This window comes from Eschscholzia californica, unplaced genomic scaffold, assembly GCF_041429995.1.
Source record: "Eschscholzia californica isolate CP2 unplaced genomic scaffold, dmEscCali1.0.p SCAF_4, whole genome shotgun sequence".
Lineage (NCBI taxonomy): Eukaryota > Viridiplantae > Streptophyta > Magnoliopsida > Ranunculales > Papaveraceae > Eschscholzia > Eschscholzia californica.
The window spans coordinates 9782596-9807764 of NW_028238461.1; the positions used below are offsets into that span (position 1 = coordinate 9782596).

The window sequence follows — 25169 nt, forward strand, 5'->3', positions numbered from 1 at the left end:
GACTAACTACCCAATATCTTCTTCTAAAACCACGAACTTTCCATTGGAATCTTTTGAGCCCAAAATGCTTTTGTCCCTATCAGATTATATGAACCCATTGCACCCAAAGTGTATTCTTACTTTCATTACGACTTTTTTTTTTTGTTGAAAGCGACTATACGAGCGGTTATTGGTATTTATTGAAAGGCCAGCGCTTTGGGGAAAGCTAAATAGTTTCCGGGGTTTGAAATTTTAAAGGGAATATGTAGAATTTTAGAAATTTTCCGGGGAAATAAATTTTAAAGGGAAATAAAAAAACACTCCACCTCACTCTCTCTCTACCTCACCTCCTCTCTTCTCCGACAAGGTCGCCGGCCGGAAAATTTTCCGGCCAGCGACCATTAAAAAAAAAGTATTTTCACTCTCTCTCTCTAAAAATTTTTTTTTCTTCTTCTCTCTCTCTAGAACAAATCTAGAGAGAGAGAAGAAGCAAAAAAAAAAAAAAAAAAATTTACAGAGAGAGGAGGGAGAGAGAGTGAATTTTTTTTGTTTTTAATGGTCGCCGGCCGAAAAATTTTCCGGCCGGCGACATGTCGGAGAAGAGAGAGTGGTGGGGAGAGAGAAGATTTTCCGGCCGGCGACATATCGGAGAAGAGAGAGTGGTGGGGAGAGAGAAGATGAGGTGGAGAGAGAGAGAGAGCTGAGGTGGAGAGAGAGCTGAGGTGGAGAGAGAGCTGAGGTGGAGAAGCTATTTTGCTTTCCCCCTAAATAAAATTGTCAAATAAAATTGACCAATTTTTTACCAAGTCTTCACACCCCAGAAACTATTTTGCTTTCCCCTAAGCGCTGGCCTTATTGAAACTTATTTGAAAAAAAACGTACTGTAAAATAATAGTCTCATCACATACGACTAGGGGTGGGAATCGGTCCGGACGGGCGGGAAACGGACACTAACTCAACCGGTCCGGGCGGAACGGACACGAGTCCTAAGTGTCCACTCGGACATCCGGACAAAACGGGCGGACATTTCAGATTTTTCTCCAACAAAGTGCCCGTCCGTGACCGTCTTGATAGTCGGGCAAATCGAGTATCGGTCGGGCGGACACCGGTCACTAATCAACAAATGAAGAAACTTTTATTCGAAATTTATAATGTTTAGTCGCTAAATACAACTTTCTAAAACTCTCACTTTACAATTCTAAAAAGTAAATGAATTCAAAATCGCAAGATAAGCATTGAGATTTCTCATGGATTATGATCAGTTTCTATGCTTCTTCTCATGGATTACGACCGGTTTATTGTGGATTCTCGGGTTATTGATGAGATATTGAGATTGTGGAAGAGTTAGAGACTAGAGAAGTAGAACGACGAAGACAAAATTAAGAAAAGTGATTTCTAGGGTTATTTATTTTTACTCTTGAAATCTAATGGTTGTAGCTAACTCTACAAATCTAAAGGCTTAAAATCAATCATATAGGCGGGCGGGTATAAAGGGTAGGATAAACGGACGGATGTGGACGGGTTCGGTCGGGCGGACGATATAAGCGGGCGGACTCGGTCGGACCACCGGGTAAAGACCTATGCCCGCGTCCGTCCGCTTAAGATCTTTCGGTCGGGCGGGTACGGACCGATTCGGGCATCGGACGGTCACAGACCCTTCGGACTCGGACGATCGTGGGCGGTTCCGGGTTTCCGGGCCAAAATCCCACCCCTACATACGACTATACGAGCGGCCAGTTCCTCAAACCCTAGAAAGAAAAACCATGGAGGTGGAAAACGGGGTGGTGTTGTTCAACCAACCCCCTAACTCTAAAAGGCAAAAACGAGAAAAAGACATTGATCATGATGAAGAGTCGAGAGTTTTAATGAGGAAACTGAAGGTTGCTAGGTATATATGGATCATCACTTCTTCTTCTTTATCTCTTTTTCCCCAATTTTGACGATTGTGATTTCGGCTTCAATTTGATTACTATTGATAAGATTTCTTTGTTTATCGTCTATGTTATAAATCTTATTCTCGGGTGGTTTGTTTAGATGAAGATATTTGTCACGTAGGTTAAGATTCATAATTCAATAATTGTTTTAGTTCTGAATATGTCATGGTAATAAAGTTGCACATTAATAATTTCATGAGTTAAACCCTGGCTTTTGGATGAGATTGTTGCTGTAATTTATGTTTTTAGTCCCTTCTATCATATGGGCTATATGTTATTTTGATGAGTAAACCCTAGCTTTTGGATGAGATTGTTAATTTGCAACGGCTTTAATTTATGTTTTTAGTCCCTTGTATCATTTGGGGTATAGTAGGTTATACTGATTAGTAAACCCTAGCGCTTGTTGACGAAATTGATGTCGAGTACCATCGGCATTGAATCTATTTTACGTTTTTATTCTGTTAGGTCATTCGGGGTATAGTATGTTATATTGATGAAAATTAAGAATACATTCTTACGAGGTACTATAAATTAACACAATCTTTTGATTATAGACTTCTTATGTTGGTGTTGTTGTTGGTGTTGTTTTAGGGAAGAGGTTCTTGAATATCTCAATGACTGGAAAGTCTTGTCATTTGAAGATCAGGTGAAGGAAGGTGTGAAATTTGTTATGACTATTGATCCTTCAAAGTATGTGGATGAAATAGGAACTAGGCTGGAGCTAATGGAGGGTGTTGAGAGAGAAGATATACTAAACGAAATTAAGCTCTATGAGGTAATAATAATAATATATGGAATTCTATTGTTATTATATCAGTTTTAAGATATTTTTCATCACTCTAATTTACCTTTCTTTTCTCAGGAAATGATTCATTTTTGTCAAGCCCAATATAGTGCCTTCTGGGACAGGTTTAGTGAAAAATATGATCCTCAATGGTTAGGGTGTATGAGAAAATTAAACAAGGTATTATTTGTAAACTCTCCCTCTCTCTCTATATATATATCTGTAATGAATGCTATTATGGAGTATCTGTAAACTCTCTCTCTGTAATGAATGCTATTACTGGAGGATTTCTAAACTCTCTCTCTCTCTCCATCTCGCTCTGTAATGAAAACTATCATGGAGTATATTTTTTTCGGTCTGATATTTTAGATCTAATATGAAACAGATGGAAAATATTCAGGAGGAGTTAATAAAAGACAGAGCTGATCGAAAAGTATGTTCATATTATATCATTGGGACATTAGAGAGGCTCTCCGATTGGGACGGAAAAGAAGAAACAGACACTGGAGAAACAACCTATGAGGTATATAGATAAATTATTTTCGACTTACTGTTTTTACAAAAGATCTGATATAACTCTTGCAATTTGTAGGCTTTGAGGAACGTTCTTGATAAACAGACTGAACTGAGTGATTGTTATGAACCTCTTATCGATCCTGTAAAGAATGTGATGGTCAAAGGGTCGGGTATATTAATGTTTTTGGAAAGGGCGGTGAACCTAAAGGAATTGGTAGAAGAGGGGGCGTTCAATCCAAAAGAATGGATGTGAAATAGATGGGATATCCGTGGATGCTACATTTTGTGCTTTTGTTTATAGTGGTGACAGAGTTGGATCCAAGACAATGGATGAAATAGATGGGAGATCGGTAGATGCTACATTTTGTGTATGCTACATTTTGTGCTTTTGTTTATAGTGGTGACAGAGTTGGATCCAAGACCATGGATGAAATAGATGGGAGATAGGTGGATGCTACATTTTGTGCTTTTGTTTATAATGGTGACAGAGTAGTACGTGACCTAATGTTACTCTATAATCTGTGTTATTCAAGTGGTGGAAGATCAGGTGTCATTTTGTAGTATTTAATCTTTGATTTGTCTTGTCTAAAGCTTAAATGTTCTACTTTCTTTTTCCATCCAGATTAGAAAAGAAACAAATACCAACTTGAAGTTTGGTTCCTTTTAGTGTTCAAGTATCATTTGGGTTCTTTCTTCATTATCTCTATTTTGTATTTGGTTGCTTAACCATGTTGGAAATTCAAGTGTTCTTTTCTATTATTTTATCTTCTTAATGTCTTGTATAAGCTTAAATGTTCTACTTGCTTCCTTTTTCATCATACTTTCAGATTCATTGATCTATCTAGGGTTTTAATGGATTTATGGTTGTTTACTATGTGGTTGCTTTGTGTTGTTCATGTGGATATGCAACTTCCACCAAATCCCAGTCTAATATTTGGGGTTGTGTTTATTTCTACTGTCAAACGAATTACCACCCTTCTATGAGTGACCATCTCTCTAAAGTTTCGGTAGCCAATAAATGAATCAACAAAAATTTTATGAAAATTGGATGTAAAAATAATTCTCCTCTTCATCTTCTATACCTTTGTGTCCATCCCCTTCATCATTTATCTCTATTTTTCCCTCCATTTCTGAGCAACTTCTCTCGATAAAGAATGAACCCTCAAAGGCGGATTCAGAATAGTAAAATGAAGTCCATTTCCATTTCTGCGGATCCCAATTTGGGGTATCCTCAGCTTCCAATCTTAATGGTGTACCTTTCAATCTCTTCCCGTGTATGGAATGGTGATTTCATCAACACCCGAAGCAGGAGAAAGTGTCTTAACATAGTTATACTTATCGGATTGCTCAGCAGACTCAACATAAAATGGAGTTCCCTTTCCAGATTCGTCTAGATCTAGAATTCCAGATCCAGACATCCTTCGCCGGAGTTTCTAGAGAGAGAGAGTGAAATTTCTTCTTGTTTTTTTTCAATAATCGCCGCCCGAAAAAATTTCCGACCTAGAAAAATGGAGAATGTTTAGGAAGCGTCCATTGTAAAATTAGGCCTTATATAAACTCACTGATGATGTTCAACGGGCCAGATTATACAATTGGATTAAGATGGGGCATCTTTTTGTAGGTTATAAATAGTAATCATCTCAACACCCTAGAAAGAAAAACCATGGAGGTGGAAATCGATGCGGTGTTGTTCAACCAACCCCCTAACCCGAAAAGGCAAAAACGTGATGAAAACATCGATTATGAAGGAGAGTCGAGAGTTTTAATGACGGAACTGAAGGTTGCTAGGTATATATATGGGTCATCTCTTCTTCTTCTTCTTCTTTATCTCTTTTTTCCCCAATTTTGAAAATTGTGATTTAGGGCTTCAATTTGATTACTATTGATAAGATTTCTTTGTTTATAGTCTATGTTTAGATTTAATTCTATTTCTGCTTCTAGTATTAGGTTATAAATCTTATTCTCGGGGTGCCTTGTTTGGATGAAGAAATTTGTAACGTAGGTTAAGATTCATAATTTAATACTATTGTTTTAGTTCTGAAGACGTCGTGATTATAGAGTTGCAGATTAATAATTTCATTAGTAAACCCTAGCTTTTGGATGAGATTGTTGCTGTAATTTATGTTTTTAGTCCCTTATATCATTTGGGATATATGTTATATTGATGAGTAAACCCTAGCTCTTGGATCAGATTGTTGCTGTCATTTATGTTTTTAGTCCCTTCTATCATTTGGGGTGTATGTTATATTGATTAGTAAACCCTGGCGCTTGTTCATGAGATTGATGTCGAGTCGGCAACGGCTCTATTTTACGTTTTTATTCCGTTCAATCATTGGGGGTGTAGTAGTATGTTATATTTATGAAAATTAAGAATACATCTTATGAGATACTATAAATTTACACAATCTTTTGATTATAGACTTACGTTAGCAATTGGTTAATTAATATTCTCCATGGCTGCGGTGGTGGCGGTGTTGTTGTTTCAGGGAAAAGGTTCTTGAATATCTCAAGAAGTGGAAGGACTTGCCATTTGAAGAGCAGCTGAAGGAAGGTGTGAAATTTGTTATGGATTATCCCATCAAGGATGTGGGGGAAAAGAGACCTAGGCTGAAGCTATTGGAGGGAGTTAAGAAAGACGATATACAAAACGAAATTAAGCTCTATGAGGTATAACAATAGTAATAATATATGGAATTCTATTGTTATTATCTAAGCAGTACGACTCGGACTCGGCTCGGCCAAGGGCCGAGTCCAAGTCAAGGGCCGAGTCAGCCGAGTCACTCGGCCGAGTCAGCCGAGTCACTCGGCCGAGTCAGCCGAGTCACTCGGCCGAGTCAGCCGAGTCACTCGGCCGAGTCAGCCGAGTCACTCGGCCGAGTCAGCCGAGTCACTCGGCCGAGTCAGCCGAGTCACTCTGAATATTATGAAGTTGTTAGTAGTGTATGTATATAAAATAATAACATGATAATACTTAATAAAATCAAGTTCAAACTTAAAAATTAAACTACTAGTAGAGTTAGGAACAAGTAGAACTAAATAATCACTCTAGTAGACTCATACTCTAATAGTAATAACTAATAACTAGAATAAAAAAACTAGTAGACTTACTATATATATTTCAAGAAATACAATCTCTACCGAGTCAGCCGAGTCATGCCCGAGTCAGCCGAGTCACTCGGGCCTGAAGGTTGCTAGGTATATATATGGGTCATCTCTTCTTCTTCTTCTTTATCTCTTTTTCCCCAATTTTGACGTTTGTGATTTATGACTTCAATTTGATTACTATTGATAATTCTAAGTTTAGATTTAAGTCTATTCCTGCTTCTATTAGTATTATGTTATAAATCTTATTCTAGGGTGGCTTGTTTGGATGAAGAAATTTGTACCGTAGGTTAATTTTCATAATTCAATAATTGTTTTAGTCCTGAATATGTCATGGTAATAGAGTTGCACATTAATAATTTCATGAGTTAAACCCTAGCTTTTGGATGAGATTGTTGCTGTAATTTATGTTTTTAGTCCCTTCTATCATTTGGGGTATAGTAGGTTATACTGATTAGTAAACCCTAGCGCTTGTTCACGAAATTGATGTTGAGTACCATCGGCTCTATTTTACATTTTTATTCTGTTAGATCATTCGGGGTATAGTATGTTATATTGATGAAAATTAAGAATACATTCTAATGAGATACTATAAATTTACACAATCTTTTGATTATATACTTATGTTAGCAATTGATTAATTAATTTTTCTCCATGGTGGTGGTGGTGGTGTTGTTGTTGTTTCAGGGAAGAGGTACTTAAATATCTCAATGAGTGGAAGGTCTTGTCATTTGAAGATCAGGTGAAGGAAGGTGTGAAATTTGTTATGGATTATCCCATCAAGTATGTGGAGAAAGAGAGACCTAGGCTGAAGCTAATGGAGGGAGTTAAGGAAGAAGATATACTAACCGAAATTAAGCTCTATGAGGTATAACAATAATAATAATAATAATATTGAAATTCTATTGTTGTTATATCTTTTTAAGGTATTTTCGTCAACCTAATTTACCTTTCTTTTCTTAGGAAATGATTAGCTTGTGTTATGCCCAATATGAGGCCTTCTGCGACAAGGTTAGAAAAAAACATGATCCTCAATGGTTGGCGTGTATGAGAAAATTAAGAAGGTATTATTTGTAAAGTCTCTCTCTCTGTAATAATGCTATTATGGAGTTTTTGTTTTGGGTCTGATATTTGTATCTAATATGAAACAGATTGAAAATTTTCGCCAAAAGATAAGGGAAGACCCCGTTCGTCGAAAAGTATCCTCATTTTTTATCATTGAGGTATTTGAGAAACTTGACGATTTTGACGGAGAAGAAGAAGTAGACATTGGAGAAACAACCTATGAGGTATATAGTTAAATTATTTTTGACTTGTTGTTTTTATAGGGTCTGACATAACATTTGCAATTTGTAGGATCTGAGGAACCGTCTTGATGAGCTAGTAGATCTGCATCGTACTTGTCATCTTGTCGATCCTTTACATGATGTGATCGTGAATGGGTCGTGTTTAATATCCTTTTTGGAAAATGCCCTGTTATTCAGGGAATTGGTAGAAGAGGGGGAGTTGGATCCAAGACTATGGATGAAATAGATGAGAGAAACGCGGATGCTACATTTTGTGCTTTTGTTTATAATGGTGACAGAGTAGTACTTGACCTCATAATGTTAGTCTGTAATGTGTGTTATTCAAGTGACTATATTCTAAAGTCTCGTAGGGAACAACTAAAACTATAAAATTTGATTTGTGTATAATCAAATGTTATTTTGTAGTATTGAATCTTGATATGTCTTGTCTAAAGCTTAAATGTTCTACTTCTTTCGTTTGTAGTATTGAATCTTGATATGTCTTGAAGTTTGGTTCAATTTAGTGTTCAAGTATCATTTGGGTTTTTTTTTTCTGATCTCTATTGTCTATTTGGTTGATTAACCATGCTGGAAATGTAAGTGTTCTTTTCTAACTATTTGATCTTCTTGATGTCTTGTCTAAGCTTAAATGTTCTACTTGCTTCCTTTTTCATCATATTCATTGATCTATCTAGGGTCTTAATGGATTTATGGTTGTTTACTATGTGGATATGCAACTTCCACCAAATCCAACTCTGATATTTGGGTTTTGTTTATGTTCATGTCAAACAAATTACGAAGGGACTATGAGTGACCATTTCTTTAAAATTTATTTTCAGCGTGACACGAACCCTGGACTTTTGAAGTGAAATACTCAACTTCTTACACTCCAACTAAGGGTTGGTGGCCGACAACTAGATGGGCCATACTCGAAAAATGACATTTGTCGTCTGGAAGTCTCTCATGCCTTGTATTTCCGTTTGTCTGGAAACTAGATGGGACATACTCGAAAAACGAAATCCACGAGGAAATCCATAGTGATGGACTAAGGTTGACTATGACAAAAGGGGTGGAGTGGGTCTGTGGGTGCGGCAATAACACGAACCACCCCCTAATAGTGACTGAAGCCCGATTCTGAATTATCTGTTTGGAGTGTTTCTTGTTCACTCTTTGGATTGAGCTAATAAATACTAGGATTATCGCCATAATTAATTGAGCCCTCAGTAGACAGCAACTCCAATGCAAAACTCTAAAGAATTTCGATTAGTCTTGTACGTCAAGTTTCAATTGAGATTTGCATTCTTAGGAGTCGAATTAAAGATCTTCTAATTTTTGTATGCCTCTTATGCTAAGAGCATCTCCAATAGAACACTCAAACAAAAACTTTAAAAGTCCTAGTAGACAAACTCTAAAAAAATTCAGAGTGTCCCTACATTGCCACTCGTGCAAAAAATTCAGAGTCTCTCATATTCAGTGTTGATACACAATTGCGTATTTTGCAGTACCTATTTGGAACGTTACACGTGGATTTGAGATTCCTCCCATGCCAAAATAACTAAAGGAGAGGCAACTTTTTGTACCACGAGCGGGTGAATGAAAGTGTTGGCTAAACTTTATGCACTTGCGAAATACACCTATAAACGTGTTAGCAACTGCGTCATTACGAATGAGACCAATCCCAAAAATGATGAATGTATATAGCCACTAAACCCTAATCCCACCGCCTCACCGACTCTGTACAACCGACTCTCTTTATAACCGACATTATACACGGATAACACTAATCACTGACATAAGCCTAGCTTCTGCATTCCAGCTCTGTCTCGGAGTTCAGCTCTGCCTCACAGCCCTGCTTCGCATACCAGCTTTGTCTCAGTAATCAGCTCCGCTAACGGATCAGAAATTCGACACCGAGACCGAAGCGGGTTGGCAGATCGTAAACCGGGTTTGATACCAATCCATATTCGAGTCACTTCTAACATTTAACATAACTGTAAATGTTTCCAAAACCCCCCAAAATGCTAAACAACGAACAAAATCTTTTTTACCAAGTAAAACACACAAAAATCTTCAACAAACTTCTAAATGTTTGAAACAAAACCCTAATTTATTGAACATAATCCAAAATGTTTGAAACAAACCATAGTTTCAACCATAGACAAAAAACTTTACTTACAAACACAAACCCCCAAATTAGTTTCGGTAAAAAAATTGAAGAACCCTAATGGTTCTTTTATACCTAACGAACGGATGAATGCTGCAGAAACTCAAAACCCTAACGATTCGTTTTAGAAAAACGCACCTTTTAAAGAAATTCACAACCCTAGATAATGAACAGAGACGAAGAAGATCGAGAGGACAAGATGGTTTTAAACGGCAACAGTTTTCATTTGAAAAGGAGAAGAAGAGAGAGAAATGTAGAGGGAAATAGGTGAAATGTTTGAGTCGTTTTGATAAAGTAAAGTGGGTTTTTGTAGAGAGAGAAAAAACTGAATTGTTTTTCATAAAGAAAAGGGTTTTAATGTCCTATCCAAGTCAGGTTGCATGTGCTTTTATGATGCAATGAGTTGTTGGAGTGAAATCTATTATATTAAAACAGGTCAGTCGGTTATCCAGGGGATAAGTCTGACCGTCCATTTTATTTTAGAGATATGGTTGGGAACACATCCGACGGATGATATAAAACCTTTTTATGTAAATAGACTAAAAAATGAAGGGTATCTATGTAAAACAGTCAAAATTGGTTAACCACCTATCCATGTGTCACTCAATTAGATAAAGAGTTACAAACTACCTCATCCTTCCCCCCATTTTCTATTCCTCAAATCTCTCCCTCAACCAATTATCTACCCACGTTTCTCCTCTCAGAAAATAACCACTTAAAAAAGATTTGTCAAAATAACTTCCCCTCCCACGAGCCTTACAAACTACCTCATCCTTCCCCCATTTTCTATTCCTCAAATCTCTCCCTCAACCAATTATCTACCCACGTTTCTCCTCTGAGAAAATAACCACTTAAAAAAGATTTGTCAAAATAACTTCCCCTCCCACGAGCCTATATATACACTATTAACTTGCGGTTTTGCTAGGAAAGTAGCAATCAATTTTTGCTGATTTCATGGGAAAATCATTGTATTTCAATTGCTTTCTCTTATTCTCTATCTCTCTCCTCTGTATCAAGCATTTTATTGATGTGTAAATAATGTAAACTTTTATTATGCAAATTTAAATTGGATTCATTGATATTTTATTATGTAAATAATGTAAACTTTTATTATGCATTTTATTGATGTGTACTCTTTTTACTATAATAAATATGGTTTTCTTTACTTCTTAATTAGACAGTAGTAAATTTGGTGTTAATTGCCTTATTTTCTCTCTAAATACTTTCTCTACGCCCTTGCTCTCTCTCTTTCTCTCACTCTAAAAAATAATAGAGATGTAAAACATCAACGACGGCGTAGCCAAAAGGGATCTACCGCGTCCTACGGACGCGGTGGACACCTAGTGAGCGTAAAAAGGAGGAAAGACATAACGGATAGGGTATTTGTCTTAGTAGATAGGAAGGTAATTTCATGTTTTGGGTTTTGTTAGATAATATTCCGGGTTGGGCTTTGTTTGGTATTTTGGAGGGTTTTTTGGGCCTTAGATTTTTGCTCTCGTAGAAATTAGTCTTTGAACTATTATAGAGCTGAATCAATAGAAAACTCTAGTTTTTTTTTGAATGAGACCTTTTAATAGATAAACCAAACGTCCTTACAATTAGAAAGAAAAAAGACACAAAAGTAACTTTAACTAACAACTTTATGATGTCGTATGCTCTCAAAAGGGTTTCTTGAGAGAAAGTTGTATTGATTTGTAAGTTATACGGCAAAAATGAAATTTTTTTTTATGAAAGAGGCTCACGCCTTAATTTATTCAATTAAATTTGAGGTTACATTATGATTCTGTTCGAAAAGTAATATACTAACAATGTTAGGTGTCGTTTCATGACAACCCCATTGTTTACAAATATTGAGTTCCAATGATTCGGAGACTAGTGTGTGCGCAACTTTGTTTGTTGTGCGCAAGGTGTATCGGAGTTCAACCATCTCCAACCTTTCCTTTTCATTCATGATCTCTGATATAACATTCCTAATTCTCCATGAGATGTGACCATCATTCGTATTGCAAGCTCGAATAAGGGTGATTACGTCTCCTTCGATAATCACTTTGTTTAGATTTAATTTGATTGCTAGTTTCACACCCAAAAGAACTGCAATTGCTTCTGTAATAACCGAATTTTCAGCAATAAAGTAGTCGGAACTCGCTGCCAAGAACTCCTTATTAGTGTTTCTGACTATTGCAATTGAAACCCCTTCGCTATTTTTGAACGCCCCATCAACATTTATCTTGCGATACCCTGGAGGGGGAGGTAACCAGGTGGTCACTTGATGTTGATCTTGGATTGGATTCCCTGTCTGACTATCATTCGAATTACCCTTGTCTTTGAAATCTGACCACATAGTAGTAGCATCACTTATAACTTTCATACTATCAGGTTTAGTGTTTTCAAATACCAATTTATTCCTAGTCTTACACATATACCAGAGTATATAGCAACTCATATGAAATCCTTAGTCATTAGCCTTTGTTGTGACCCATCTTCTTAGTATTTCAAAAATTGTTTGTGATGGATTGATCCGGACGCCTAGTGGAGAGCGAAACCAAATTCTTTTGCAAATTTGCAATCGTTGAATAATATTTCAAAGCCGCAAAAATGAATTATCATGCCTCTAGAGAGCCTTATTGAATGTAATGAAACTTATAGTTCATGTACTAAAAAGAAAAAAAAAAGGAAAATTTAACAAAGGGGATTAATTTAGACGTTGGATATGTTTAGGAAGCGTCCATTGTAAAATTAGGCCTTATATAAACTCACTGATGATGTTCACAACGGGCCAGATTATACAATTGGATTAAGATGGGGCATCTTTTTGTAGGTTATAAATAATAATCATCTCAACACATACGTGCGGCCAGTTTCTCAATACCCTAGAAAGAAAAACCATGGAGGTGGAAATCGATGCGGTGTTGTTCAACCAACCCCCTGACCCGAAAAGGCAAAAACGTGATGAAAACATTGATTATGAAGGAGAGTCGAGAGTTTTAATGACGGAACTGAAGGTTGCTAGGTATATATATATATGTGTCATCTCTTCTTCTTCTTCTTCTTCTTCTTCTTCTTCTTCTTCTTCTTCTTTATCTCTTTTTCCCCAATTTTGACGATTGTGATTTAATGACTTCAATTTGATTACTATTGATAAGATTTCTTTGTTTATAGTCTATGTTTAGATTTAATTCTATTTCTGCTTCTAGTATTACGTTATAAATCTTATTCTCGGGTGCCTTGTTTGGATGAAGAAATTTGTAACGTAGGTTAAGATTCATAATTTAATAATTGTTGCTCTAATTTATGTTATTAGTACCTTCTATCATTTGGGGTATATGTTATATTGATTAGTAAACCCTAGCTCTTGGATCAGATTGTTGCTGTAATTTATGTTGTTAGTCCCTTCTATCATTTGGGGTGTATATATATATTGATTAGTAAACCCTAGCGATTGTTCATGAGATTGATGTCGAGTCGGCAACGGCTCTATTTTACGTTTTTATTCCGTTCAATCATTCGGGGTATAGTATGTTATGTTGATGAAAATTAAGAATCCATCTTATGAGATACTATAAACTTACACAATCTTTTGATTATAGACTTACGTTAGCAATTGATTAATTAATATTCTCCATGGCGGCGGTGGTGGTGGTATTGTTGTTGTTTCAGGGAAGAGGTTGTTGAATATCTCAATAAGTGGAAAGACTTGTCATTTGAAGAGCAGGTGAAGGAAGGTGTGAAATTTGTTATGGATTATCCCATCAAGTATGTGGGGGAAAAGAGACCTAGGCTGAAGCTATTGGAGGGAGTTAAGAAAGAAGATATACAAAACGAAATTAGGCTCTATGAGGTATAACAATAGTAATAATATATGGAATTCTATTGTTATTATCTAAGCAGTACGACTCGGACTCGGCTCGGCCAAGGGCCGAGTCAGCCGAGTCACTCTGAATATTATGAAGTTGTTAGTAGTGTATGTATATAAAATAATAACATGATAATACTTAATAAAATCAAGTTCAAACTTAAAAATTAAACTACTAGTAGAGTTAGGAACAAGTAGAACTAAATAATCACTCTAGTAGACTCATACTCTAATAGTAATAACTAATAACTAATTAACTAGAATAAAAAAACTAGTAGACTTACTATATATATTTCAAGAAATACAATCTCTACCGAGTCAGCCGAGTCAGGCCCGAGTCAGCCGAGTCACTCGGGCTAACCCTAGACTCGGCTGACTTGGTGGGACTCGGCTCGGTGTACTGTCGAGTCCCGAGTCACTCGGCTGACTCGGCCGAGTCGTACTGCATAGGTTATTATATCTTTTTAAGGTATTTTCATCAACCTAATTTACCTTTCTTTTCTTAGGAAATGATTAATTTGTGTTGTGACCAACGTGACGCCTTCCGCGACAAGGTTAGAAAAAAATGTGATCCTCAATGGTTGGCGTGTATGAGAAAATTAAGAAAGGTATTATTTGTAAAGTCTCTCTCTCTCTCTCTCTCTCTCTCTCTCTCTGTAATAATGCTATTATGGAGTTTTTGTTTTGGGTCTGATATTTGTATCTAATATGAAACAGATTGAAAATGTTCGCCAAAAGATAAGGGAAGACCCCGTTCGTCGAAGAGTATCCTCATTTTATATCGTTGAGATATTAGAGGAACTTGCCGATTGGGACGGAAAAGAAGAAGCAGACATTGAAGAAACAACCTATGAGGTATATAGTTAAATCATTTTTTGACTTGTTGTTTTTATAAGGTCTGACATAACTTTTGCAATTTGTAGGATCTGAGGACCCGTCTTGATGAACTGGTTGATCTGAGTCGTTCTTGTCATGTTGTCGATCCTTTAGATAATTGGACCTTGAATGGGTCGTGTATAATATCCTTTATGGAAAAGGCCCTGTTAATCAGGGAATTGGTAGAAGAGGGGGAGGAAATGGATCCAAGACGATGGTTGAAATAGATGGGAGATCGGTGGATGCTACATTTTGTGCTTTTGTTTATAATGGTGACAGAGTAGTACTTGACCTAATGTTACTCTATAATCTGTGTTATTGAAGTTGTGGATGATCAAATGTTATTTTGTAGTATTTAATCTTGATATGTCTTGTCTAAAGCTTAAATGTTCTACTTCTTTCTTTTTGATGGTACAACTTGAAGTTTGGTTCATTTTTAGTGTTCAAATATCATTTGGGTTCTTTCTTTCTGATCTCTATTGTCTATTTGGTTGATTAACCATGCTGGAAATGTAAGTGTTCTTTTCTATTATTTGATCTGAGTGACCATCTCTCTGAAGTTTATCTTTTTTTCCTTTTAGTACATAAACATTGTAGTTTTCAACAAAAGAAAAACTACTAACATTGTATTGCTATATTAAAACAATAAAGAAAAGTCGATAAAAATTGAGAGATATAAATTAGAATTGTCATAATTCTGAACTCAATCCAAAGATTGACCAAGAAGCACTCCAAACAGTTAATTCTAGATTGGGCTTCAGTCACTATTAGGGGGTTGTTTGTGTTATTGGCACACCCACTCCACCCCTTTATAGCTGTGGTTTTCCTAGTGGATTTCGTTTCCTGGTGGAAATGCATGGCAAGATAAAAGATGACAAATGTCAGTGAGCAAAATGCAGTGAAACAATCAAGAGAGTTGTTGGCCACCAACCCTTAGTTGGAGGGTAAGAAGTCAAGTCTTCTACTTCAAAAGTCGCACACTGACCCTTCCACAAAAAAGAAAATACATCAAGAGAGTTTTCTAATTCAGTGTAGAGAGCCTTATTGAATGTAATGAAACTTATAGTTCATGTACTAATAAGAACTCCTTATTAGTGTTTCTGACTATTGCAATTGAAACCCCTTCGCCATTTTTGAACGCCCCATCAACATTTATCTTGCGATACCCTGGAGGGGGAGGTAACCAGGTGGTCACTTGATGTTGATCTTGGATTGGATTCCCTGTGTGACTATCATTTGAATTACCCTTGTCTCTGAAATCTGACCACATAGTAGTAGCATCACTTATAACTTTCATACTATCAGGTTTAGTGTTTTCAAATACCAATTTATTCCTAGTCTTACACATATACCAGAGTATATAGCTAACTCATATGAAATCCTTAGTCATTAGCCTTTGTTGCGACCCATCTTCTTAGTATTTCAAAAATTGTTTGTGATGGATTGATCCGGACGCCTAGTGGAGAGCGAAACCAGATTCTTTTGCAAATTGACAATCGTTGAATAGTATTTCAAAACCGCAGAAATGAACTCGCATGCCTCTACAGAGCCTTATTGAATGTAATGAAATTTATAGCTCATGTACTAAAAGGAAAAAAAAAAAGGAAAATTTAACAAAGGGGGTTAATTATTTCAACAAAAAAAAAAAAAAAAAACAAAGGGGGTTAATTTAGATGTTGGATATCTTTAGGAAGCGCCCATTGTGAAATTAGGTCTTATATAAACTCACCGATGATGTTCAACGGGCCAGATTATACAATTGGATTAAGATGGGGCATCTTTTTGTGGAAGGTTATAAATAGTAATCATCTCAACACATACGTGCGGCCAGTTTCTCAATACCCATGGAGGTGGAAAACGCTGTCAACCAACCCCCCGACATTGATTATGGTAAAGAGTCGAAAGATTTAATGACGAAACTGAAGGTTACTAGGTATATATATATGGATCATCTCTTCTTCTTTATCTCTTTTTTCCCCAATTTTATCTCTTGATGATTGTGATTTAGGGCTTCAATTTGATTACTATTGATATGATTTCTTTGTTTAGATTTAATTCTCTACCTGCGACATCAATCTCATGAAGAAATTTGTAACGAGGTTAAGATTCATAATTTAATAATTTTTTTAGTTCTGAAGATGTCATGATTATAGAGTTGCAGATTAATAATTTCATGAGCAAACCCTAGCTTTTGGATTAGATTTTTGCTGTAATTTATGTTTTTAGTCCCGTCTATCGTTTGGATATATGTACATTGATGAGTAAACCCTAGCTTTTGGATGAGATTGTTAATTGGCAACGGCTTTAATTTATGTTTTTAGTCCCTTCTATCATTTGGGGTATATGTTATATTGATGAGTAAACCCTAGCGTTTGTTTGTTCGTGAGGTTGATGTCGAGTACCATCGACAATGGCTCTATTTTACGTTTTTGTTCCGTTAGGTCATTCGGGGTATCGACAATGGCTCTATTTTACGTTTTTATTCCGTTAGGTCATTCGGGGTATAGTATGTTATATTGATGAAAATTAAGAATACATTCTTACGAGGTACTATAAATTTACACAATCTTTTGATTATAGACTTCTTATGTTAGCAATTGATTAATTAATTTTTCTCCATGGTTGTGGTGTTGTTGTTGTTGTTGTTGTTGTTTTTGTTTTAGGGAAGAGGTTCTTGAATATCTCAAGAAGTGGGAGGGCTTGCAATTTGAAGATCAGGTGAAGGAAGGTGTGAAATTTAGTATCACTATTAATCCTATGAAGTATGTGGAGGAAGAAAGACCTAGGCTGGAGCTAATGGAGGGAGTTGAGAAAGAAGATATACTAAACGAAATTAAGCTCTATGAGGTAATAATAATATATGGAATTTTATTGTTATTTTATCAGTTTTTGGATATTTTTAATCTACCTTTCTTTTCTCAGGAATTGATTCATTTTTGTCATGCCCAATATAGTGCCTTCTGGGACAGGTTTCGTGAAAAACATGATCCTCAATGGTTAGGGTGTATGAGAAAATTAAGCAAGGTATTATTTGTAAACTCTCTCTGTAATGAATTGAATGCTATTATGGAGTATCTATAAACTCTCTCTCTCTCTCTCTGTAATGAATGCGATTATTGGAGTATTTCTAAACTCTCTCTCTGTCTCCATCTCTCTCTGTCTCCATCTCTCTCTGTAATGAAAACTATTACGGAGTATTTGATTTGGGTCTGATATTTTAGATCTAATATGAAACAGATTGAAAATATTCGCAAGAAGTTAAAGAATGACACTGCTGATCGAATAGTATCCTCGTATGATATCATTGAGACATTAGAGAGGCTTGCCGATTGGGACGGAGAAAAAGAAACAGACACCGGAGAGACAACCTATGAGGTATATAGATAAATTATTTTTGACTTATTGTTTTTACAAGATCTGATATAACTTATGCAATTTGTAGGATCTGAGGAACCTTCTTGATGAACAGGATGAGCTGGATCGTCGTTATCATCTTATTATCGATCCTTTAGAGGACGTGTCCTTCCAAGGGTCGTGTATATTAATGTTTTTGGAAAGAGTGTTGTTACTAAAGGAATTGATAGAAGAGGGGGAGTTGGATCCGATTGAATATGTGAAATAGATGGGAGATCCGTGGATGCTACATTTTGTGCTTTTGTTTATAAGATTTCTTTGTTTAGATTTAATTCTATTCCTGCGTCTATGTTTGGATTTAATTCTATTCCTGCTTCCAGTATTATGTCAGAGTAAACCCTAGCGTTTGTTCATGAGATTGATGTTGAGTACCATCGGCAACGGCACTATTTTACGTTTTTATTCCGTTAGGTCATTCGGGGTATAGTATGTTATATTGATGAAAATTAAGAACACATTCTTATGAGATACTATAAATTTACACAATATTTTGATGTTGATCTTGAATTGGACTCCCTGTCTGATTATCATTTGAATTACCCTTGTCTTTGAAATCTGACCACATCGTAGTAGCATCACTTATAACTTTCATACTATTAGGTTTAGTGTTATTCAAATACTAATATATTCCTAGCCTTACACATATACCAGAGTATATAGCAACTCGTATGAAATCCTTCGTCATCAGCCTTTGTTGTGACCTATCTTCTAAGTATTTCAAAAATTGCTTGTGATGGATTGATCCGACGCCTAGTGGATAGCGAAACCAGACTTCTTTTGCAAATTGACAATCGTTGAATAGTATTTCAAAACCGGAGAAATGAACTCTCATGCCTCTAGAGAGCCGCATTGAATGTAATGAAACTTATAGTTCATGTACTAAAAGGGAAAAAAAGAAAATTTAACAAAGGGGATTATTTTAGATGTTGGATATCTTTAGGAAGCGCCCATTGTGAGAGAAAGTAGTTAATCTTATGAGGTTTTCGGATTTGTTCGGGGTAGAGAGAAAGTAGTTAACCTTATGAGGTTTTCTAATGGCCAGGAACAGAGGAAAATATGAAGAAGAAGAGTTATCCTTTAACTTCAATTTCATCATCATCAGATCTGAGTTGAAAGAACAAGGAATCGCTAACAAAGAAGAAGGAATTGATTCGTTGAGACTTGATGAATTAATTATGTCTTCCAATGATGACGACGGTTTTTTTCTATGAAGGTGGCGGTTTTCCGGCGATGACGACGGTTTTCCGGCGAAAGCGACGGGGGTTTAAATTAGAATTTTCTTTATTTTAGTATTGTTAATATTTTGTCGGATCTTTAGGATCATTTTGTCAGATCTTTAGGGTCTCTTTTCTTGGATCTTTAGGATCTCAATAGTGTCTGTGTCTAGTCCAATTTCTCCCCTTTTAGGAGGCATTTGCATTTACAGGTTTGTAAATAGCATGACGCATCCGACAGAGAGAAATAACTATTATTATCCTTGTATCATTGTGATTTTATCATTATTAATGGATATGTTTCCCTTGGATTCAAAAAATAAAAAAATAAGGCCGCCGCTTTGGGGAATAAAAAAAATTCTCTGGGGAATAAAGACTTTTCTGAAAACTAGTCAAATAAGATTGACATTTTATGTTTCTTTTTATTGCTAAGGGGCTTCTAATTTTAGAAGATACTATAAAAAAAGTTCCTCCATCTCATCACCTCTCTCTGCCACTTCATTTTCTCGACACCTCATCATCTTCTCCGGCTAAAGTCGCCGGCCGGACGACCGGCAACCTTCAAACATAAAAGAAAGTAAGGAAGAGATCAAGCAATTTGAAGGTTCAACTAGGGTTTTCTTTTTTTTTTGTTAAGGAACTAGGGTTTTCGTTCTTCCAACAAATCAATGGCTACCTCCCAATACAATTCCTTCATCATCCTCAAATAATCCTAACTCACTGAAATTTGTCGATTACTTGATTGGAAGAATCCATCATCTTCGAGAATCTAGCAGGTTTTTGGGGGAAAATTTGTTAGAAATCGGTTTCCGAAGGTTTGTAACTTGATAGATCTTTATCATTATCTTGTACCAATTCTGATTAAAAGCAAACATCTTGCTTAAAGCTGTTTTATTGGAAGTTTCTTACGAGTTCTTAATTTGGAGTTTCAATCATGACAGAAACGGTTAAAACTAACAAGAGCGAATTTCTAGTCTGAACAAATCTTGAGTAGCTTCAATTTGGAAGAAAGGAAAGAAATTTGTTACCTTTCCTGCAATTTTAGTATGAGCTCCCTCCCACCCAAATCCCTAAAAATGATTATTTGTGTGCCAAATGATCCAATCTATGAGTGAATTTTATGGTGCCAAATTAGTTGCAATTTGACGGTAACTTGTTTGGTTTCACTGTGTAATCTAAGTTCAATACTTATCTTGATTTAGAAGAATCATTAGTTAGGGTTTTCATTTTGTTATGATTAAGTTACTTATTAGACCAATATTGTTTTGATATTGCAAGTGAAAACATCAAATCTTAAACTTAAATATAAATTCGTGCGAACAGACTTTCTCTCTCTCTAGATCTGTTCTAGAGAGAGGGAGAGAAAAGAAAAAAAAAAATTAGAGAGAGAGAGATAGGAGAGAGAAATTTTTAAAAAAAGTTTTTTTATTATGTTTGAAGGTCGTCGGCCGGCCAATTTTCCGGCCGACGACTTTGCCGGAGAAGATGATGAGGTGTCGAGAAGATGAAGTGGCAGAGAGAACAGATGAGATGGAGGAGAACTTTCAAAAAAATGTATTTTGTATTCCCCATAAAAATTTATTCCCCGGAGAATTTTCAAAAAAATCTGGATTCCCTCGAGAATTTATTCCCCGGAGAATTTTCTTTATTCCCCAAAGCCGCGACAAAAAATAAACTCACTGACGAGTGGGCCCGTTGAACCCATTCAACGGGCCAGATTATACAATTGGATTATTATTTTTTTTGATGAAGCATACAGTTGGATAAAGATGCAACGCGTCTAGACGAACCGCTTTTTGTGGACCGTCTGTTGGACCGTCTTGTCCACGTGGACAAGACGCCAACAGACTTTCCACATGGGCTGGTTCTTCTTAAAATCTGGAAAGCAAGAAGTGACGGGGAAGAGAAAGGGTCTAGACAGAGAAAAGCATTTCTGTTAGAAATAATCTAAAACTTCTGTGCTAACTCTCTTTCTAAATCTTCTTCTCACTAAAGGTCTGTTTTCAATGGATCTGAATGCATTTGAATGACTTTCTATATGGCTGAACAAGTTTGAACTTTCTAAATTCATGACATCTTCAACTTGTATGGCTTTTGGATGCATTCAATGGATGAAAATTAGGGCAAATTAATTTCATTATCTTAACCTATCCAAAGTTAGGGTGCTATCCTCTTGGAGAACATGACCTCAAAATTAGGTTTCCTTTCCAGTCCCTAAAATCAAACCATGGCAGTCATCACTTGATCAATCTTTGTTCAAAACTAGGATTTTTTTCCCAAAATCTAGATGTATCACCACCTAATAAGTCGATTTGTAAGATCCAACAAGAAAAAGAGATCTTCCTTTTCCCCTTCTAGATTTGAAACAAAAGATTTCAAGTGAAAGAAATAAAGACAACTTATGTAAAAACAGATCTGTGAAATTCTTTAATATCTGATTTATTGAGTATAGTCTTCACTACTACATATCTTTATTTGTTTGAGATCCTTAGGTTGAGTGAAGGATGAAGAAGGTAAATTGTCTTCATCCAAAACCCCTAATGTGAGAGACTTTCTAGAGAGGGAAAGGAGCAGCTAAACAGAGAGAGGAAGAGTGATAATTTTTAGTTTCTCTGTCCAGACCCTTTCTCTCTCTCCAGTCTGCCTTCCAAATGACCTTCCACGTGGAAAGTTTGTTGGCTTCTTGTCTATGTGGACAAGACGGTCCAACTCACGGTCCAGAAAAGCGGGTCGTTTGGACTTTTCCATAAATTGAGATGGGGCATTTTTTGTAGGTTATACATAATCATCTCAACACATACGTGCGAGTTGCGACCATGGAGGTGGAAAACGCTGTCAACCAACACCCCGACCCCAAAAGGCAAGAACGAGAAGAAGAAGACATTGATTATGGTAAAGAGTCGAGAGATTTAATGCCAAAACTGAAGGTTGCTAGGTATATATGGATCATCTCTTCTTCTTCTTTATCTCTTTTTCTCCAATTTTATCTTTTGATGATTGTGATTTAGGGCTTCAATTTGATTACTATTGATATGATCTCTTTGTTTAGATTTAATTCTATTCCTGCGTCTATGTTTAGATTTAATTCTATTCCTCCGTCTATGTTTAGATTTAATTGTATTCCTGCTTCTAGTATTATGTCTGAGTAAACCCTAGCGTTTGTTCATGAGATTGATGTACCATCGGCAATGGCTCTATTTTACGTTTTTATTCCGTTAGGTCATTCGGGGTATAGTTTGTTATATTGATGAAAAATTAGGGTTACATTCTTACGAGGTACTATAAATTTACACAATCTTTTAATTATAGACTTCTTATGTTAGCAATTGGTTAATTAATTTTTCTCCATGGTGTTGTTGTTGTTGTTTCAGGGAAGAGGTATTTGAATATCTCAATAATAAGTGGAAGGTCTTGCCGTTTGAAGATCAGGTGAATGAAGGTTGGAATTTTGTTATGACTATTGATAGGTCCGAGTATGTGGATGAAAAAAGAACTAGGCTGGTGCTAATGGAGGGAGTTGAGAAAGAAGATATACTAAACGAACTTCAGCTCTATGAGGTAATAATAATATATGGAATTTTATTGTTATTATATCAGTTTTTGGATATTCTTAATCTACCTAATTTACCTTCCTTTTCTCAGGAATTGATTGAGATTTGTCAGGCCCAAGTTAGTGCCTTCTGGAACAGCTTTCATAAAAAATATGATCCTCAATGGTTAGGGTGTATGAGAAAATTAAGCAAGGTATTATTTGTAATCTCTCTCTCTCTCTCTCCATCTGTCTCTGTAATGAAAACTATCATGGAGTATATTTTTTGGGTCTGATATTTTAGATCTAATATGAAACAGATTGAAAATCTTCGCGAGGAGTTAAGAAAAGACAGAGCTAATCGAAAATTATCTTCATCTTATATCATTGAGACAGTAGAGAGGCTCTCCGATTGGGACGGAGAAGAAGAAACAGACACTGGAGAAACAACCTATAAGGTATATAGATAAATTATTTTCGACTTATTGTTTTTACAAGATCTGATATAACTTTTGCAATTTGTAGGATCTGATGAACCTTCTTGATAAACAGACTGAACTGGCTCTTTCTTCTCAATCTATTCTCGATCCTTTAATGGATGTGATCTCCAAAGTGTCGGGTATATCAATGTTTTTGAGAAGGGTGGCCAACCTAAAGGAATTGATAGAAGAGGGGGAGTTGAATCCAAGAGACTGGACTTGAAATAGATGGGATAGATGCTACCGATTTGAGTCGTGTTGTTTGTGGGGATTGAATTATCCATTGCTGGCTTTCTCTTTTGTCTATATAGAAGCAATCTCTCATGTATATATACTTTAAGAGATAAAAATGGATGAGAGTGGAAGAAATGGAGAGAGATGGAAACGGAATGGAGAAGAAGAAATGAGAGAGAGAGAATTAAATTGGTTTTGAGTTCTGAGGAAACCCGAATTGGTTGAATAGGTTTGAGTTTTAAAGGCACCTTTAATTTTTTTCTCATATTCATTTTCTTACCCATTAGTCTAAAATCGATTTTCTTACTCAGACATTTAACGTATCAAACGGACCCCTAGTGAAAGAAAAGTTTCAGAAAATCTGATCTTGAAACACAAAAGAATAGAAATCGACATTTCTTACTGGTCCATAAATCATAAAGAGCTCAACGAACTCCAAATGAAATCGACATTCTTTACTGATCTTGAAAACTTTAACTAAAACCATACGAGTTTCTCTCTCTATCTTATTTTCTCACTAGAACACTTCGTAAAGAATAAAGACACAAAAGAATAAAAACTCTAGTTAATTAAATTGATTTCCTTGTTGAACGATTCATCTCTCTGCAGCTATGAAATTTTTTCTCTTTCTATCTTATTTCTCTCACTAGAACACTTAAAAGACAGGAAAAGGGATGAATACCTATTTTGTTTGGGATGAAGATTTCTTGTTCACTTCCTATCTTATTCTTCCCTGTTGAATGAACTAACACACTTCTTAGCGCTAATTAGGGTTATAGGTGAGTCAAAGCAGGATAAAGGCAGTTAAAGAGCAGAAATGTAGAATTAGATGAGTTTGCCTCTCTTACTTCTTTCTCTCTCTATAAACACTGGGAAGGGTTATCAGGACTTTGGGGCTTTCTAGAAGAAGAATAAAAATAATTCATGAAGGTTTGTTGATTGTGGTTACCACTTTACAAATGAAGGAAAAGAGAGAAAGAATAAATGAGAATCCATTGTTAGCATGAGGGCAATTATGGAAACAAAATTGTTGACAACTAAAGATAACTGACGGTGTTAATAAAAGGGGACCAATTTTGAATTTATGAAAGACAGAGGGCCAAAAAAGAAGCTGGTCACAAACTAGGGGCTAGAAAAGAAATAACTCATATATTTAATTCATATTTTTACAAAAGTATATCTAATTATATGATGATGGCTGAATTTGACTGTATGTAAGCATTAACTAGTATGGAATAATGACTTGAGTTTCGTTCGGTACATATCCTGAGCCAATGCACACCACATAAAAGTGTCGTACACCATATGTGCATGGTTATATCTCACTAGGCCGAACATTTTCTCGTGTGTCGGGGGACTACTCGAATTCAAGAGTTGGTAGGTGGATCTGATGGCTTTATTGTATTTGGTTCTAATGAGTCAAAATACGTAGTAGACATGCTCTCTTTGCTCAAGTAAATGTATCAAATTGATTATTAGGGAGGATTATCAATTAACACTCGCGCCGTCAGACTCTTACCTATACTCAAGTTGGCTTATTGATGACACAATCTATGCTTTATTTGATTTTCAAACTGAAAACATAGATCAATTTGTCTATGAGCCACTGAAAGATATGGTTGTCATGCAAAATTAATCAGTCCTGCCTCAAAACTTGACGTGTACCTAGTTTCTCGGTTGGATGTTTTAAAAGATTGGACTGAAAAATATCAAATTTGTTTAATTTATATAACATAAAATTAGTGATCTGTACGTGAGAATGTTTAATATTGAAACAAATACAAGGGGATTAACAATATATGTAA

General features: G+C 35.9%; 4 protein-coding genes across 7 annotated transcripts; all 4 read left to right on the forward strand.

Annotated features, from left to right (window-relative positions):
- The first annotated feature begins 1736 nt into the window (after window positions 1-1736).
- Window positions 1737-23629, forward strand: LOC147542454 (uncharacterized). Of its 2 annotated transcripts, none has more exons than XM_086632683.1 (6): window positions 1737-1748; window positions 21945-22057; window positions 22494-22680; window positions 22765-22866; window positions 22972-23109; window positions 23177-23629. In XM_086632683.1, the coding sequence occupies exons 1-6, from the start codon at window positions 1743-1745 to the stop codon at window positions 23351-23353; spliced, it is 723 nt and encodes a 240-aa protein (XP_086488809.1). In that variant the 5' UTR covers window positions 1737-1742; the 3' UTR covers window positions 23354-23629. The 2 variants fall into 2 exon arrangements, with proteins under 2 accessions (XP_086488809.1, XP_086488810.1); XM_086632684.1 differs by having other exon boundaries at window positions 23204-23629.
- LOC147542455 (uncharacterized) lies at window positions 4842-14964 on the forward strand. Of its 2 annotated transcripts, none has more exons than XM_086632680.1 (5): window positions 4842-5001; window positions 5700-5880; window positions 14125-14226; window positions 14336-14473; window positions 14542-14964. In XM_086632680.1, exons 1-5 carry the CDS (start codon window positions 4877-4879, stop codon window positions 14719-14721), a joined length of 726 nt encoding a protein of 241 aa, XP_086488806.1. In that variant the 5' UTR covers window positions 4842-4876; the 3' UTR covers window positions 14722-14964. The 2 variants fall into 2 exon arrangements, with proteins under 2 accessions (XP_086488806.1, XP_086488807.1); XM_086632681.1 differs by lacking the exons at window positions 4842-5001; window positions 5700-5880 and adding exons at window positions 12422-12775; window positions 13423-13603.
- On the forward strand, window positions 6401-8120 carry LOC147542456 (uncharacterized). Its single transcript, XM_086632687.1, has 5 exons — window positions 6401-6408; window positions 7003-7183; window positions 7279-7378; window positions 7465-7604; window positions 7672-8120. The coding sequence occupies exons 2-5, from the start codon at window positions 7082-7084 to the stop codon at window positions 7846-7848; spliced, it is 519 nt and encodes a 172-aa protein (XP_086488813.1). The 5' UTR covers window positions 6401-6408; window positions 7003-7081; the 3' UTR covers window positions 7849-8120.
- Window positions 16243-18180, forward strand: LOC147542457 (uncharacterized). 2 transcript variants are annotated; one of them, XM_086632685.1, is made up of 5 exons: window positions 16243-16427; window positions 17158-17341; window positions 17417-17518; window positions 17732-17869; window positions 17937-18180. In XM_086632685.1, the coding sequence occupies exons 1-5, from the start codon at window positions 16339-16341 to the stop codon at window positions 18114-18116; spliced, it is 693 nt and encodes a 230-aa protein (XP_086488811.1). In that variant the 5' UTR covers window positions 16243-16338; the 3' UTR covers window positions 18117-18180. The 2 variants fall into 2 exon arrangements, with proteins under 2 accessions (XP_086488811.1, XP_086488812.1); XM_086632686.1 differs by lacking the exon at window positions 17732-17869 and having other exon boundaries at window positions 16324-16427.
- Window positions 23630-25169: the final 1540 nt, after the last annotated feature.